Source organism: Canis aureus, chromosome 11 (genome assembly GCF_053574225.1).
Source record: "Canis aureus isolate CA01 chromosome 11, VMU_Caureus_v.1.0, whole genome shotgun sequence".
NCBI classification, from domain to species: Eukaryota; Metazoa; Chordata; class Mammalia; order Carnivora; family Canidae; genus Canis; species Canis aureus.
Genome location: NC_135621.1, coordinates 40,183,154 through 40,198,635, shown reverse-complemented (window position 1 = coordinate 40,198,635; position 15,482 = coordinate 40,183,154). Strand labels below are relative to the sequence as shown.

Sequence of the window (15,482 nt, the reverse complement as noted above, 5' to 3'; positions counted from 1 at the left end):
CTTCTGTTGCTTCAACTACACAGTTCTCCACAACCCCACACCAGCTGGCTGAGCACCAAATGTTAATCAGCGTGCACTGAACATGCAGCCTTCACCCTGCTCCGAATGCTGGCTTCCTTAACAGGCCTCGAGGGTGGTGAAAGTTGATAAAACAGGCTCAAGAGTTTTCTGGCACTATCTACTTAAGATTCTTCCCGAAATCATTGTATAACAGGTGAGGCAATCAGCACCTATCTCTTCGCCAAGTGAGCAAAGGCCAACCTCCGAGTTCCCAGTGGGTTATGCTCACCACTCCCGCTGCTAACACCCAAGAATGACCCGCACCAGCTAGACTGGCAAGAGAAATCCCTGATGAAGGATTTCCAGGGTCCTTTCAGAGCTGAATGGAAAAAAACACTCTGTGGGTTCGTAAGTGGTAGGGCCTTCCTGGAAAGGTGACAGGAACACAGTCCTCTGAGAGCGTTCTGGGGCAGGAGGAAGAGGGGTTCAGCCCTGAGAGCAGACCACAGAGGGCTCAGATGGTAGGCCTCTCTGCTGCCTTACACACAAACAGGGACAGTAGGCTGGGCCTTCTTACAATGGAATCCCGACTCATTTTTGACTCCTTCTTCACCTAATACAGTCCCCTGGGCCCAGAGCAAGTGCCCCTGTGGGAGTCCCGCTACTCACCTCCATACACCTCTGAGGTGGAAGCCAGCAGCAGGCGAGCGCCAACTCGTTTTGCCAGTCCTACAGAAAGCAAACATCTGATCAGAGAGGTAGTCGGCTACGGGGCAACAGGGAGATTACATATGCACATGTGTGTAGCCAATTTATGTCATTTTTTAGCATCAATCATATCTGATCATTTGTGCACTGTGAACCATCGGCTCATAGCGCATCTATGTTGGAACCAAAATAAAAACAAGAGCAGTAAGAAAAATACAAATGAACCATCAGACACACAGTATTTAGTCAGATACTGCTAAATGGAGGCAGGGCCAAATGGAGAATCTGTGAGTTTGGGAAGGTGCGGGCTTGGGGTTACCGCTGGTAGGCAGAAGCCAAGGCTGTTCGCACCTTCACTTCCACTATCCTCCCCACAAACTCGTCCAGCTGCCACCTCCTCAACACACCATGTGTCACTGTGTGTGTACCCGAGGCAGTCTCCCTGGCTGGGCCCCTCCACCCCATTCTCCTGTCTCCTTCAATGCTCTGCTTCTCCAAAGTGAGCTGCCACATTCCTGTGACCAGCTCTGAACCATTTCCTGTATAAATCCCCCAACAGGTAGAACAGCCTAGAACATCAGGCTCTATGGTGGTCATGAAAGTATGAAAGTCCTCCAGACACTCTCAGATTTCTAATGTTAAGCAGTTCATCAGAGGCTCACAGCCCTAAGGCAAAGAAACTCTGGCCCTTCAGTTAACCTGAAGGTACTCCCCCACAGTGCCTCCATGCACAGATGCCACCAGGCCCAAGGGCTGGCTGTGCTAGCGCTCTGCTTGGGGCAGAGGTCCAGCAAGGCACCCGTGAAGTGCTGGGGAAGGAGCTGGGTGGGCACACACAAGCTGTAGGCACTTCTACGGAAGCTGGGTGACTAGAAATGTCCTAAGCATGAGGGGCCCCAGGGGTGTGGGTGAGGTAGCACCAGGAGGAAGGAAGCAGGGAGCCATGAAGAGTGAAGATGTGCATCAAGAGCAAGAGAACAGGGCTGCAGAACAGTAAGGAACCAGAAATCGTCTGTGCCGATGCCACGATGCAATGCAACACAGGACAGAGCAGGACATGGAATTTATAGGCTTTATACTTTATCCCATAGAAGCTCTAGTTTCAAAAGGAAGGATCCTGAGGTGTTTTTGATGGTCAACTTTTGAAGTAACTGTAGATTCAAATGCAGTCGTACAAACTAACAGAGAGGGATCCTGTGAACCCTTTACCGAATTCCCTCAACAGTAAAACCCTGCAAAATTAGAGTATGATGCCACAAGCAAGACAGTGACATGGATACACTCAGGACACGGAGCATCTCCATCGTCACATGGACCTCTCAGCAGGGGAGCCAGGGGAGCCCATGGGCACTGCTCCAGTGCCTGGTTTATGCAGACTGGACAAAGGAGTCTCATCTTGAAGAAGCCGAGCACGGGCCCAGAGAAATAGGGAGGCACAGCGAGGGAAGAGCCTCACTGGGAAGGGGCCAGGTGGGGTTCGTTGCATCTTATCTCAAGTGCAAAATGATTAAAGACAACACTTCTCTCCATTCAGCATAAGAAGTCTTACTTGGGTCTCTGTGGCCTAGCAACTGCCTGTAACCTCCCTGCCCCGCCCCCCGCCCATTTCAGCTTTTTGTCCCTGTAGCCCTGGAAAGCAGTTTACCATTCCTCTTCAAGACTTCCAGACTTCAAGACTTGGGCCATGGCTCAAGAGTCCTCTCCACCTAACACTTCACTGGTACCTCCCTTCTGGAAGGGTCCCTTCCTCACTGGTATGACTGGTGCCCAGGACCGTATGTCACCTCCTGCAGGAAACACCAAGTTCCCCAGCAGAAGAGCCTGAGATGATCCTTATCTGAGGACAGGAATGTGTCCTGGGCACAGTGATTAGTATTCATTATCATTATAAACATCTGGCTTAGAGGCTTTTCCTCTGCTGCATCTAGCTCGGGTACAAAGAAGGTGGCTGGGGAAGCAGAGAGTGTGTGGGCAGGTGGCAGGAATGGGTAGCAAGCAGCTCTACCAATGTCTTACCTCTGAGCAGAAATGGGGACTCTGTTTTGTCTGGCGGCCAGGGCAGGAGTTGCAACAAAGAGAACAAATGCCCTTTCTAGACTAGAAGAATGAATCATTTTACTTCACACAGAGCTTGACCCCCTAGAGTGTTTAGTCTGAGAGATTCGAAAACCAATCTCCGGCTGCCCTTTCAATCCCCTGTCTCTGTGCTTCCTCAATTAAAATTTAGTGCTGTGTTTCCCAAATCCATTTATAGAAGCTGTTTTAAATGTTCCCAAAATTAAAACCATTTTTCACTTGACATTTTAAAAAGTGGTTCCTTTTTTCTATTTTGCAACTATTCAAGCCCCTAGCTTTTGAAACCCACGTCAAACTTCAGATGTCTCTAATGCAAGCATTAATATGCACATGTCACCCACAGCTATAAATCTAAGGGGTCTTGTTTGTGAACGTGCATGGGTGGCCACTTTTAAAGGTGCTCATGCCATCACCTTTCACTTCCAAAGTGAATACTGCAGTTCAGTCTAGACTTGGACACTCAGCTTGGACAACCTCATCAGGTATGCCGGTCTCCTGCTCCTCCCAGGAGTGCTCCAGAAGCCCCCGTGTGTGTAGTCCGCACCAACCCAACCTCGGATCAGAGTCACCAGTGCCTCTTCTAGCCCAGAGGCACACACACCAGGTGTGAGGGGAAAGTGAGCAAAGGATGTGTGGTCACAGTGTTGGGTAGTCACTCTTCCTGGGAATTTAACTGAGGAATGCAGACTGGTTACTATGATGGCTGTGTTCCCCTGTGACAACTGATGGCTCATAAGGTCACTCTGAAAGAGCACAAACAGGGGATGAAGGAGACCAAGATCTAAAGACCAAGATCAAACTCTTAACAGAACTTCAATGACCTATGCTTGGAATTGTCTGGCGTATCCCTAGCAACAGCTGCGAAATAAGGAAAGGACAACTTACCCAGCATGTTTAATGTCCCGATCGTATTGGTCTTCAGGGTCTTGATGGGGTTATACATGTAGTTTGGAGGGGAGGCTGGGGAGGCCAGGTGGTATATCTGGTCAACTAGAGACAAAAATGGAAGTAGGTGATTCTGGAGGAAAACATTAGAAACATCTCTGCATCTTTCACTGAAGTCCCAGTTGTTACTGTTTTATTCTTCATAAGAACTAATTTGCTTTTGCAATTAGAACTTTAAACAAAAACAAAGTCTAATTGTCTGCAACAAAAATACATGGGGGCCTGGTTATCTAGGCCTGTTCTCTAATGAGAGGAAATCTGATTACAGAGTTGACTGTTTCTGAGATCTATCCCAGATATAGTTCGCAAATCAAAATGAAGACTGATTTTTCAGACACTGAATTAAGCATGAATATTAATTTAAAGCAAACGAGGTTTTTGATTTGTAAAACCAATCTGACATAAAAGCACTAAAATATGCTTTTGTTGCTTTGTTTTCACATATTTTGTGTACATAAAACCAGACCCTGAGATGACAGTCGGAGGGTCATTTTTGTTTTCATTGACTGATTATTTATTAAGCATCTGCTCAGTGGCTCAATAAATAATCAGTCAATGAAAACCAACAAAAATGACCCCCTGACACACTGGAAACCAACATTAATAATGAAACTTCAGTCATCAAATGCCTATTTCAGGAAGGACACAGAACAAGGGTGGAGATAAAATGACAAATCACCAGCTCTGGAGGATCCTGGTCTGATGAAGGAGACTAGGCAAGGAGTCTGGCCTCTAGGTGGACCTGCCTGTACAGAGAGATGGGCCAGGAGCTCATTCACACTCGGGTTACTTGGGAGTAAGGGTACTGTGAACCATGGAGGAGAAAGGACAAAATTTCTGTTGAGGCTCTGAAAGGTCTAAGTGACAAGTTTGGTATGGTGACAGTGTACGAGACTTTAAATACCAGGATAGAGGCTGGACTTGCACTGACAATGAAGATTGTTGAGTTTTAAGCCGGAGGCATTTTGAGAACATAGATTTTGACACCAATCACTAAGCAGCTGAAAACACATTATAATTATTATCATAATTTTGAGGGTAAAGTACTGTTATTCTTGTTTTACACTAGAGATTAAGAAGCTTGCAGATGAAGCAGCTAAAATAATGACAAAGCCAGGATTTGAACCCAGTTTAATATAAATCCAAACCTAGAGCTTTTTGAGCACTATATGGTACTACCATCAGTAAAGCTGCAGTAGGAGAGTGGTTTTTAAAACCATGAATGGCAAAACGAGTGGGTTCTACACAACTCCCCTCATGCACAGGCATGCACTGTGACATTGCCACCCCCAACCCTTGCTCTCCTGGGTTGTACTGGCCACACAACAGAGAGGCCCCTGGGAAACAACATCTCCCTGTGAAATAGCAGCGATGAATAAGCATGTTTAGGAAGCCATCCCTACAGACAAGTCTGGGCTGCACCATTCTACTTCAGCTCCAAGTGAGAGAAAACATCACCACCATCATAGCAAGCCAAGGAACAGGTGGTCTGAAACACCCCTGCCAACAAGAATCCTCCCTGTACATGGCTTCAGCACCCATATAAGAGGGCCCACAGGTACTCCCCTGGTCTCCCACCCTCTTCCCATCCAGGGACCACTGCTCTCTTTTAGGTAACAGCACATTAGGGGCTAGGTTTCAGAAATGACAGGCAAAAGATAAACTGGGAAAAACAGTCCTCATGGTAAATTCTCCAAAACAACTTTTTCAGAAAACATCCCCTCCCACCAGAAAGTGCCCTACCTCCCCACCCACATCCACTCACCAGCTGTCCCCTGCTGAAAATCTCCTGTCATGCCCAGGATGGCATGGGAATCACTGCAGTGCCTTCTGGGGGCTGGGGTTACTCTGGAACATGCTCTCCCACCAGGGGTGAGAGCTGAACAAGTTTCTTATCTTCCAACAAAGGGCAAAAGTGGTGGCTCTGTACAAGAGCATGATATTCTAGACTGTGAGCTTGGTCTCCACTCAATTCACCCTAATTATCTCAGTCTTTCAAGCCCAAGCACATGTGGGAGGCTCAATACACAAGTACCACCAAGACGAGGAGAAAGGGAAGCAGATGGTTATATGGAGACAGTATCTTTGGAAAGGGGTTCTAGTTACTATGCAGGCTCACAGAACATTCTGGTAAATGATGTGTTTCTCCTATACCATGACCATACCTCAAGGGAGGCAAGAACAACATGTGTAAGACTGTGGGTCTCATCTGCTGGATATTTATTTGTGAGGCTTCCCTCTTGCTAAGACTTCCAGCAAATTTCTGATGAGATTTTTAAAGAAGTCTTCTTATTTTAAAAATACTTCTGCAATACCATCTCTATCAAAATCTCAACAATGATTTTTACAGAAAAAAAAAAAAATCATCCTGAAATCCATATGGAATTTCAAGGGACCCTGACTAGCCAAAACAATTTTGAAAAAGAACAAAGTGGGAAGACTTACATTTCCTGATTTCAAAACAATACAAAGCTACAGTAATCAAAGCAGTGTGTTACTGGCATAAAGACAGACACACAGACCAATGGAACAGGATATGGAGTCTAGAAATAAATCCTTGTGTACACAGTTCAGTGATCTTCGACAGGATACCAAGCCACTCAGTGAAGAAAGGACAATCTCTTTAACAAACAGTGCTGGGAAAATGAGTATTTTTTTTTTAAAGACTGATTGATTTATTTATTCATGATAGAGAGAGAGAGAGAGGGAGGGAGAGAGAGAGGCAGAGACACAGGAGGAGGGAGAAGCAGGCTCCATGCCTGGAGCCCGACGTGGGACTCGATCCCAGGACTCCAGGATAGCGCCCTGGGCCAAAGGCAGGCGCTAAACCGCTGAGCCACCCAGGGATCCCTGGAAAATGAGTATCTATACACAGAAGAATAAAGTTGTATCCTTGTCTTACACTACATACAAAAATTAACTTAAAATGGACAAAAGACCTAAACCTAACACCTAAAACAATAAAACTCTTAGAAGAAAACAGGGAAAAAGCTGTAGGACGTTGGATTTGGCAAAGATTTCTTGGATATGACACCAAAGCAAAGGCAACAGAAGCAAAAATAGAAAAATGGCATCACATCAACTTTAAAAACTTTTCTGACAATATCAAAGGACACAATCACCATTAAAAGGACAAACTACACAATAGGAGAAAATATGTACAAGTCATATATATGATAAGGTGTTAATATCCAGAATATACAAAGAGTTCCTATAAATCAACAATAGACTCAAATAACTCAAAAAATGGCAAAACACTTGAATAATTTTTCCAAAGATGACACACAAATTGCCAACAAGCACATGAAAAGAAGTTCAGCATCACTAACCATTAGAGAAATGTAAATCAAAATCATAATGAGGTAAGGTATCACTTCACACCCATTAGGATGGCTACTATTAAAAAAAAAAAGAAAGCCAAAAATAACAGGTATTATTGAGGATAAAAGAGCAAGAATCCCACTTCTGAGACCCTGAATGCAGGGTCTCCAAGAGATATTTGCACACCCATGTTCACAGCAGCACTATCCACAATAGCCATGTGGTGGAACCAACTCAAGTGTCCATGGACAAATGAACAGATAGACAAAAATAGTGTATACACATACATGCAGTGAAATACTATTCAACCTTAAAATGAAAAAAATCCTGTCACATACTACAATAGAACAAAGATGTACTTTGAGGACATTACCTTAAAGTGAAACAATCGAGTCACAAAAAGACAAATCCTGTAGGATTCCACTTATAAGTGGTACCTAGAGTTGTCAAACTCAGAGACAGAAGGTAGGTCAGTGGTTCCCAGGGCCTGTGGGAGGAGTGCTACTGTTCATGGCTAGGGAGTTCTAGTTTTGCAGACGAAAAAGTTAAGTTCTGGAGATCTGGTCTAATACAGTGTATTTAACACTACTGGCTGATACACTTGAAAAATGGTTAAGATGGCAAAAAGCAAAGTAAGATACTTGTAAGCAGTAAAAGATGAAAAGAGTATTAGTGGGAAAAGGGTTTAACTTTTACTAAAGCTGAAGTCAAGATGAATGGTTTGGGTTTATCTATTTGTTCTCCCTGTCTCTCCCCTAGGAATATAAGAGCTAAAAGTCAGGTTCCATCTATTTGTTCTTCCTGTCTCCTCCCTAGGAATATAAGAGCTAAAAGTCAGGTTCCTGACCACTGCTGTCATTCAAGATTCTCAATCAATCCTTGCCGGATACACGAGCTCCCCAGTGAAGCTTCTGAATGAGAGATGCCTGCACCCCTGGCATCCAGATGCAGACACTCCAGGTGGGGAGACTCTGGACACACATATACACACACGCATACTTTTAAAGCCACATTTGAAAACTACTTATTTAAAAATAGAACCCACACTTTTAAAGACCAATCTTTCTTCAAGAAAACCAAGAAAACTCAAAACCTTTTGAAATTGTTTATAATCTTAACATGCAAATTCATTAAGAGTAAAGGAAAATCCTGTGACTGCTTTCTGACCCCCACCCTGGAGTTATTCTGAGTTGATAAACAGCTAAAAATAAAAAGCAAACATAAACACTTACAAAGTTTAAGTTAACAAGTCAGGTCTCATGGAATGCTGTCCTTCTTAGGTTGTTTTACCCTTTGTAGCTTACAGACAGACCAGTAAGAGCATGGGTCAGTCCGTCCCTGCTCACCTGCTTCAGAGCTCAAAGATGGCAGGTGTATAGGCAGCAGACCACCAACTCCACATACACGTGTTGTATCTCCTCTGTGCAAAATACCTCAGCACACCCCGCTGCCGCTCTTGAGCAAGAGTGGGCCAGATCCACAACAGAATTCATCTGGCCAGGCCTTCAGACCTGTGCACCACACCGGAGAGCACATAACCATGTGCCTGGACCTGGAGCCTGCTCCCCTGGATTTCTGCTCATGCAGGTGCAGCCGCCACGTGCTTCCCAAAGACCATGTCAACCAGGTGTATGGGTTGTGATCTCACAGAACAAATCATGTAGCAGTTTTTACTCTTGAGGTGACAACATCTGCAGCGAAGAAGTCATAGTGCATCAAAGACTAGAAAAGTGGGTGCTCTGAGAGCCTGTGCCTCATAAGTCAGACACCAAATAAAACACATGAATATTTCCAACCTGCTCCTTGTCTCCTGTGCATAAGCACGAGTCTACACTTTATCCTGGAAGGCTCAATTCAGAGGTCAGTTTATATGCAAAGCCCTCCCACAGGCCCTGTCAGAGATAATCACTCTCACTGCTGGCTGTCCGTGGCACTAACTGCACCCCGCCTTGTCTGGGCCTTTCTACACATCCTCTTCACCAGATGAAAAGTCACTGAGAACAAGACAGCCTTGTTCCTCCTTAGGTGCTCCACACAGCTTTGCTCTCTGCAGGAGGGTGCCCCCTACTTGTTACCTATGTGCACACACAAATGCAGATACCCGGGCAGATCTAATGCATCAGAAGGGCTAGACAGGCTTATAAGAAACACCAATTCCCCCTACGTGGCTCCGGAGCCAGGGCCAGTTTGGGAGCAGAGCTCACTAAAGCGAGCTGAGTAAGGAGATGAGCCATAGACTGGCCTCTTTATCCAAAAAGCTATTCCATCTGGTTTGTTGATGTTTTCACACCTTGTAGTTCAGCCTGACCACAGCTCCCTGGTCATCCCACCGGGAAAGGCTAAGGTGGGCCCTAAAAACTGTCACTTTTAAGTAGTACCACTGATGCATCATGTTTAAAAAGAATCTGAAATCCTATGAAAATCAATATATCCAACAGTCCCTCCCCTTCCCATGAGAATGTGTTCTGTCTGGAGCTTTAATGACAGTAACTCTGGTCCCTGTCCTAGAAAAGACCAAGCAATGGAGGCTGTTGAGCAATTACTTGGGTAAGGAATTCTGAAGAGGAGAGAAGGGGTGGGGGGGATTTAGAACAAACATAAATAATCAGAAGAATGAGAAGTGCTGAGCAATATTAATAATAACAGCAAAGTGAACCCTCACAGCCCAGGGGGGAAAAAAAAGTCCTCAAAAGATGTCAACTGCACTGCAAAAACATACACCAAAAATGAACATGATGTTCAAACATCTAAGTTGAGGGGAGGGAGAGAAGACGAGAAAGCAGGGCATGCCCATTAATTCACTGGAGCTGAGCCTCTCCATTTGACCAAGTGACCTTGTGACCCTGTCACATTTGCAAGGGCCATGAGCTGTAATCATGGCCAGAAAAATAGGAGCCTAAACAATTAGCCCTAAAAGAGCTCAAATTAATGATCAAAGAAGGGAAACAGTAAAGCAAACTAGTGTTTACTTTTTCACAGAATTTCCTTAAATAGGTCCAAAGCAGCACTCCTGCCAGAACACAGGACGTTATTTTTATGCTGGGAAGAGGATGGCCAAGGGGTGGGGTCCAACTGAGGCACACTCGGCCCCACCATCAATCCCAAAAACAACAGTCCTGCAACTATACTGACCACAAACCAACATCCTATAGATTTTCAGGATGAATGTCACTGTGCCTGAAAATACACAGATGATACATAAGTATGAAAGGGAAAAGGTGTCGAAATTGAACAACTTGAGATCACCCAGAATTGTTCAGGCTCCATGAAAAAAATCAAGTATAGTTTCCTACCAAAGGGGAAATCCACATAAAAACCAACTGAATGTTTACATCTCCCAGTGATTTTCGTGGCCTGTGTCTGACTGCTTCCCTGTACCAGAGCCACACCTTACTAAACTGGTAAGGTACCCATTAAGGAGTTGTACCCTGAAGCTTTGAATAAAACAAAAAGTTGGTTGGTGCTGTGAATTGGTGCAATTATTTAGCATACAGCAAAATCCCAGCATAAAGGTACTCCCATTGATACACTTTCTTTCCCTGTAGTCTAGGCCAGAGCCCTGCCATAAATGCTGCACAAGATGTTCCCGTCTGCCACGTGGAACATAAGGCCTTCACCCTGATTCCCCAACACCAGCATTTATGATGGAAAACAGGATTTTAGAAGATATAGAACTTTTCAGTGTAAAGACCAAATTTCTCTCGGCACAAAGAACTGAGAGTGGGATTTTTGCCTTGATTTCATATTAAATAATATTGATTTAATGCAAAGGGAAGACTGTACATGCCAGAGATCTGCCTCAGCCCCAGCATCAAAAGTTACAGTCAGTGCTGCCGCCTGTCCATTTCCTGCGGCCAGCAGCTGCCCTCACCTCCCTCGGAATCTCCCCCAAGTGCTAAAGGGTCACCATGATAACACGGTGGTGAGAAAGCACCCATGGTGCCCGAGCTTCCCTGCAGAAATCCCCCCCCCACCCCAAGTTTAACAGAGGGGGAATCTTGGATCTGCAGCCTTTGCACTTTATGTTTACATTTGCAACAAAAACTGAAAGGGAGAAAAAAAATGTCTAAATTATAATTCAACAAAAATCTCATCAGAATAGAACTCCTCAAGTATCTACATCAACACAGACCCAATACTCTTGGCAAATGCAGTTTCCATCCATCACTCATGGTCAACTCTGGGGCATCTGGGTATGCCAGTCCAGCCTTCCCTGTCTTCCCTGTCTTGGTACCCACCCCTCCTGGCCTTGCACAGGATCCCCACACCTAGGTACGAGGTGCGATATGGGACTCCAGGCACTGGTTCCTGACTTGTACATGAGAATAATACCTATCTACCTCCGGAGCACAGTCAGTATTCATAGAGTGTTTATGATGGTCATTTTCTGCTTTCATTTTCCAGGACCTCTTACAGGTCAGGTAACTGCATGTTCCAGAAGCAGGCTCCCCATGATGCAATGGCTGTCTCTTCTTCTGTCCTCTATAGAAATGTCAGTTTCAAGATTCCTGCTTATGCAGACAGTGGACAAGTAAATTGGGACAGCATCTGGAGGGTCACAGGCTGTATACATCAGGAGCCTGGACATGAGTCTAAGGCAATTAACAAAAGTGGCTTTGATGTGTATGTGGGGCAGCTTTCTCAAGCAGGGTTCATCATGGCCCCGTATTTGCAAACATCCTAGATATCGAACAACACCAATAATAAAACTATACTACATTCAAATGATGAGGAAGTCCTGAACATATAGCTTAGCCTCACCTGTACCACATGTGTTCAGAACACTTGTATTAGCCCACAGTTGGGCAAAATCCTCTAACACAAAGCCTACTTTGTAATACGTACAGGTTGCTGACCCTTGTGATCGCTGGCGATCACACTGGGAGCTGTGGCTGTCACTGTCCAGCATCACAAGAGGATGGGACGGCATGTTCCTAGCCCAGAAGATACAAATGAAAAATCTGAAGTGTGGTTTCTACTGAATGTGTACTGTTATCACACCACTATTAAGGTCATAAAATCTTTAAGTTGATCATCATAAGTTGGGGACCGTCTATCCTTCAGCAGAGTTAGCTCTCTCTGAAAAGTCTCTGGGGTCAGTGCTCCGTGTCCCATGCATCCCAAATCATCCTTGCCCCCATGATCACAGGGATCTTTCTCCAGACATCCTCCCTTCTCACGGAGCCCCCTGTGGCCCAAAACTGCCCGCCAGGCCTCCAGGCTGGAATGAGGGGCTGTCCCAGCGCGTACCTCCTTTCACAATCTCCATGGCCTGGCATCACCCTCACAAAACCCGAACACACCTGCTACTTCCCAAATCTGGCTTGTCAGAACCTTCCCCAAACCCTTAATAGATGGGTTGCAAGAATTAACCTTACTCCTTCCACAGCTCAATATTTGCAGGGTGGATTCACTATCTGAAACTTCAATGTCTCATTTAGTAAAATCCAGAGTTCTTTTAAAGCAATATGAAACCAGATTCAGTTATTTCAGTATTATAATTCCTTCCAAAGCAGTGATACTCCTCTATATAACATAGCCCAGACAACGTGGAGGCCTCTAACAGAACCCCCATGACAACAGCACCACTGGTCTTAAAGCAGTTTACAATTCATGATTACATGGCGATCCCTGAATTCCATGGTACCCACTCTCAGCCCTGACCCTGGGCGTGTGGCAATCACTTTCTCCCCTCCCAATCTCACCACGCTCAAGTGCATCCAACAGTTAATTTCCCACAACAGTTAAATCGCTTTAAATTTTTTTATAAATATAAATATAAAATTTTATAAATATAAAATTAAAAATTTTATAAATTTTTAGAAATTAAAATTTTTTAGTTAAATCACTTTAAAAATTTTTTTTAAAATGCCTCTGCTTCTGAGGCATAATGGTTACACTTTGAAAATAACAAGAGGAAATCTGTGAAGGAAAATTAATGAAGCTCCACCATGACACTGCCAAATTAAGTGACACCATTGTTACCCCATTAGAATCCAAACAACAACAACAACAACAAAAAGAATCCAAACAACTTGCCAGCCCCAGAAAAACCAACCAAAACGAGTTCCATAAAATGCTTTTCAGAGCTGAAGAACATTCCTGCTATGGTATCAACATCACATCAAATGGAATTTCTTTTACTAGGAAAAAGGTACTCAAAAGCAGAGTTATGAGAACACTAGGTGTACATACTTTGTAATACACTCTACCGCACATAGGAGAATAATTTTATCCCATCAATGGGACACATTAACTTGTTCATCACTGCTCAAAAACTGGCTACTCAAAGACACTACCCTAAATGGCAATCCCACCTAGGATGAGCACCGGCTTTAAAATTCAATCAGAGGAAAAACTGCAGTGTAAGTGAACTATGGCAAGCAATGCAAACTCAAGGTGATGACAGGTCACACAAGGGTGCCCTGAATTATGTCATCCTCCATGTGACGATGCAACACCGAGGGGAGGGAGCAAATCAAGCTAAGTTCATCTGGTTAAATTCATGCTGTGTCTGGCTTGGTGGGGGAAGGATTACTGCCCGTGAAACACACTACTGTACCCACACATGGGATCCAATGATGGGTGCTCTTTTACCCATATGGGGTGCAGACTCAGGTGGGCCTGTGGGGGCAGAAGGAGTGAGGAAATGGGGAGGTGGTGGGGGGACTGACTCTGTGCTAAGGTTGGAGAAAGTGGAAAACAGGCTTTAGACTATGGAGGTGGGGAAATGTTCTATGCACTCCTGCACGGGTGCCACTCCCACAGCAAAGGGCAAGAAGTATGAACCTTTTCTTGTGCGAGTCCACTTGGTGCATTCATGGTTGTCCTCTACACGGAGTCTACTGCCTGAAGCAGGAGAAATGGTCTCAAATAGTTCTGGTGTCAAGGCTCTGAGGCAAAGCAGATAATTTACTTACCAATATACTGTGTTTACTAAGTTTCAGCTTCTTGGTAGTACTAAATTATGTGATCAATAGTTTCATTTCACAAATGTTTACTGCCATGTGCGGAAATAGAGCAATAATAACAGCAGCTACTATTTGGGGGAACACTTACTAGGCGCCAGCCCCTATGCTAAGCTCTGCAGTTTTCTCCTGATGCCCTAACAAACTTAGAAGCTAAAAAAATGCCCATTTATAATCTACTGCATCTGCAGGTCAGAAGCCACGCACAGTGTGGCTCAGCTGGTTCTCATCTCTGCCCTCACAGGCTGAAATCAGGTGTCAGCAGGGCTGCATGCATTCCTGCCATCAGCGGGTGAGTCAAGCTGTTGACAAAATTCAGTTCCATGAGGCTGCAGCACTGAGGTCCCCATCTTCGTGCTGGCTGTGGGCTGCCGGCACGCTCTGGCTCCAGGCCACCTTCAAAGCCAACAGCCGTGGGTCGAGTCCTCCTCATACCCCGAATCCCCCCAACCTCCCCCGTGCCTATCTCTCGGTGGCATCCCTCCTACCAAATCTCTCCAACTAGCTCCTCCACCTTCTGCCGCCACTGCTTTGCAATACCGGCGTGATCACGTGGGCCCACCCACACAATCCCAGGTAATCACAGTTATCTTAGAGCCAGCTGATTCATGACCTTAATTGCATGAGGGAGGACTTTCACTGCAGCATGCTATCGCCCACACTTTGCAATTCCGCCTGTAAGCGCCCCATCACGTGCATTACCTCAATTAACCCTCACAGCAAACCCACAATCAAGTCCAGGGTGAAGGGGAGCTAATTTATCTACTACCTAGGCTCACTTCACTAACTACAGCCTAACCCTAAAATATTTCCCTGATAAATTAAATAATCACATGTTTAAAAAAAAAAAATCACACAAAGGACACCGTGACTAAATATTTCTCTATTCTTGGTGAATAAAATTTACAGCATAAAAGAACTTACAGCATAAAAGAAATAGAACAGCACAGAGGGAAAATAAACAGATGAGACTGTAATTATAAAATTTCAATTAAATAAAAGCCAGATTCGGGGGGAGGGGCAGGCAGGTACTAAATATATACTAAATGATTAATATCCCTATTATGAAGAACTATGAAAAGCAAAATTTTTTTGAAAAGGTAAAAGAAAGTATTTAGGTTTCTTTTATGAAACTTAACATGTTAGAAATTCTAACTTTTTGTTAGTCACCAAAGAACCATGTGTTTTCGATCAAGTTAGCAATATTTTTGTTAGTAGTTTTTGAAGATAATGCCCAGTGCTATTCAGGAGTTAGTGAAACAGACAACACCAAACAATGAAGACATTATCAGCATTTGGCCAAATTCACATTCAAACTCTTCATTAAGGAAATAAAACTCAGACGAAGAAGATACTTGTAATAAAACACTGGAGAACTTTAAAGGATAGGAGTAAATGAAACCTAGTATACCCAGTAAGCCTGCTCAGTAATTACAGGGACTCTCCAAGATACCTGCTATTGAC

General features: G+C 44.5%; 1 protein-coding gene across 4 annotated transcripts in view; it reads right to left on the bottom strand.

Annotated features, from left to right (window-relative positions):
* The window catches only part of UXS1 (UDP-glucuronate decarboxylase 1), a 93,770-nt gene that overhangs the window by 30,665 nt on the left and 47,623 nt on the right, over positions 1-15,482 (bottom strand). For all 4 annotated transcript variants that reach the window (XM_077914883.1, XM_077914884.1, XM_077914886.1 and 1 more), the window contains 2 exons: positions 3,670-3,774; positions 670-729 (listed from right to left, as the gene is read on the bottom strand). In XM_077914883.1, the coding sequence (XP_077771009.1) occupies positions 670-729; positions 3,670-3,774 (165 nt within the window). The remainder of the gene's footprint in view (positions 1-669; positions 730-3,669; positions 3,775-15,482) is intronic.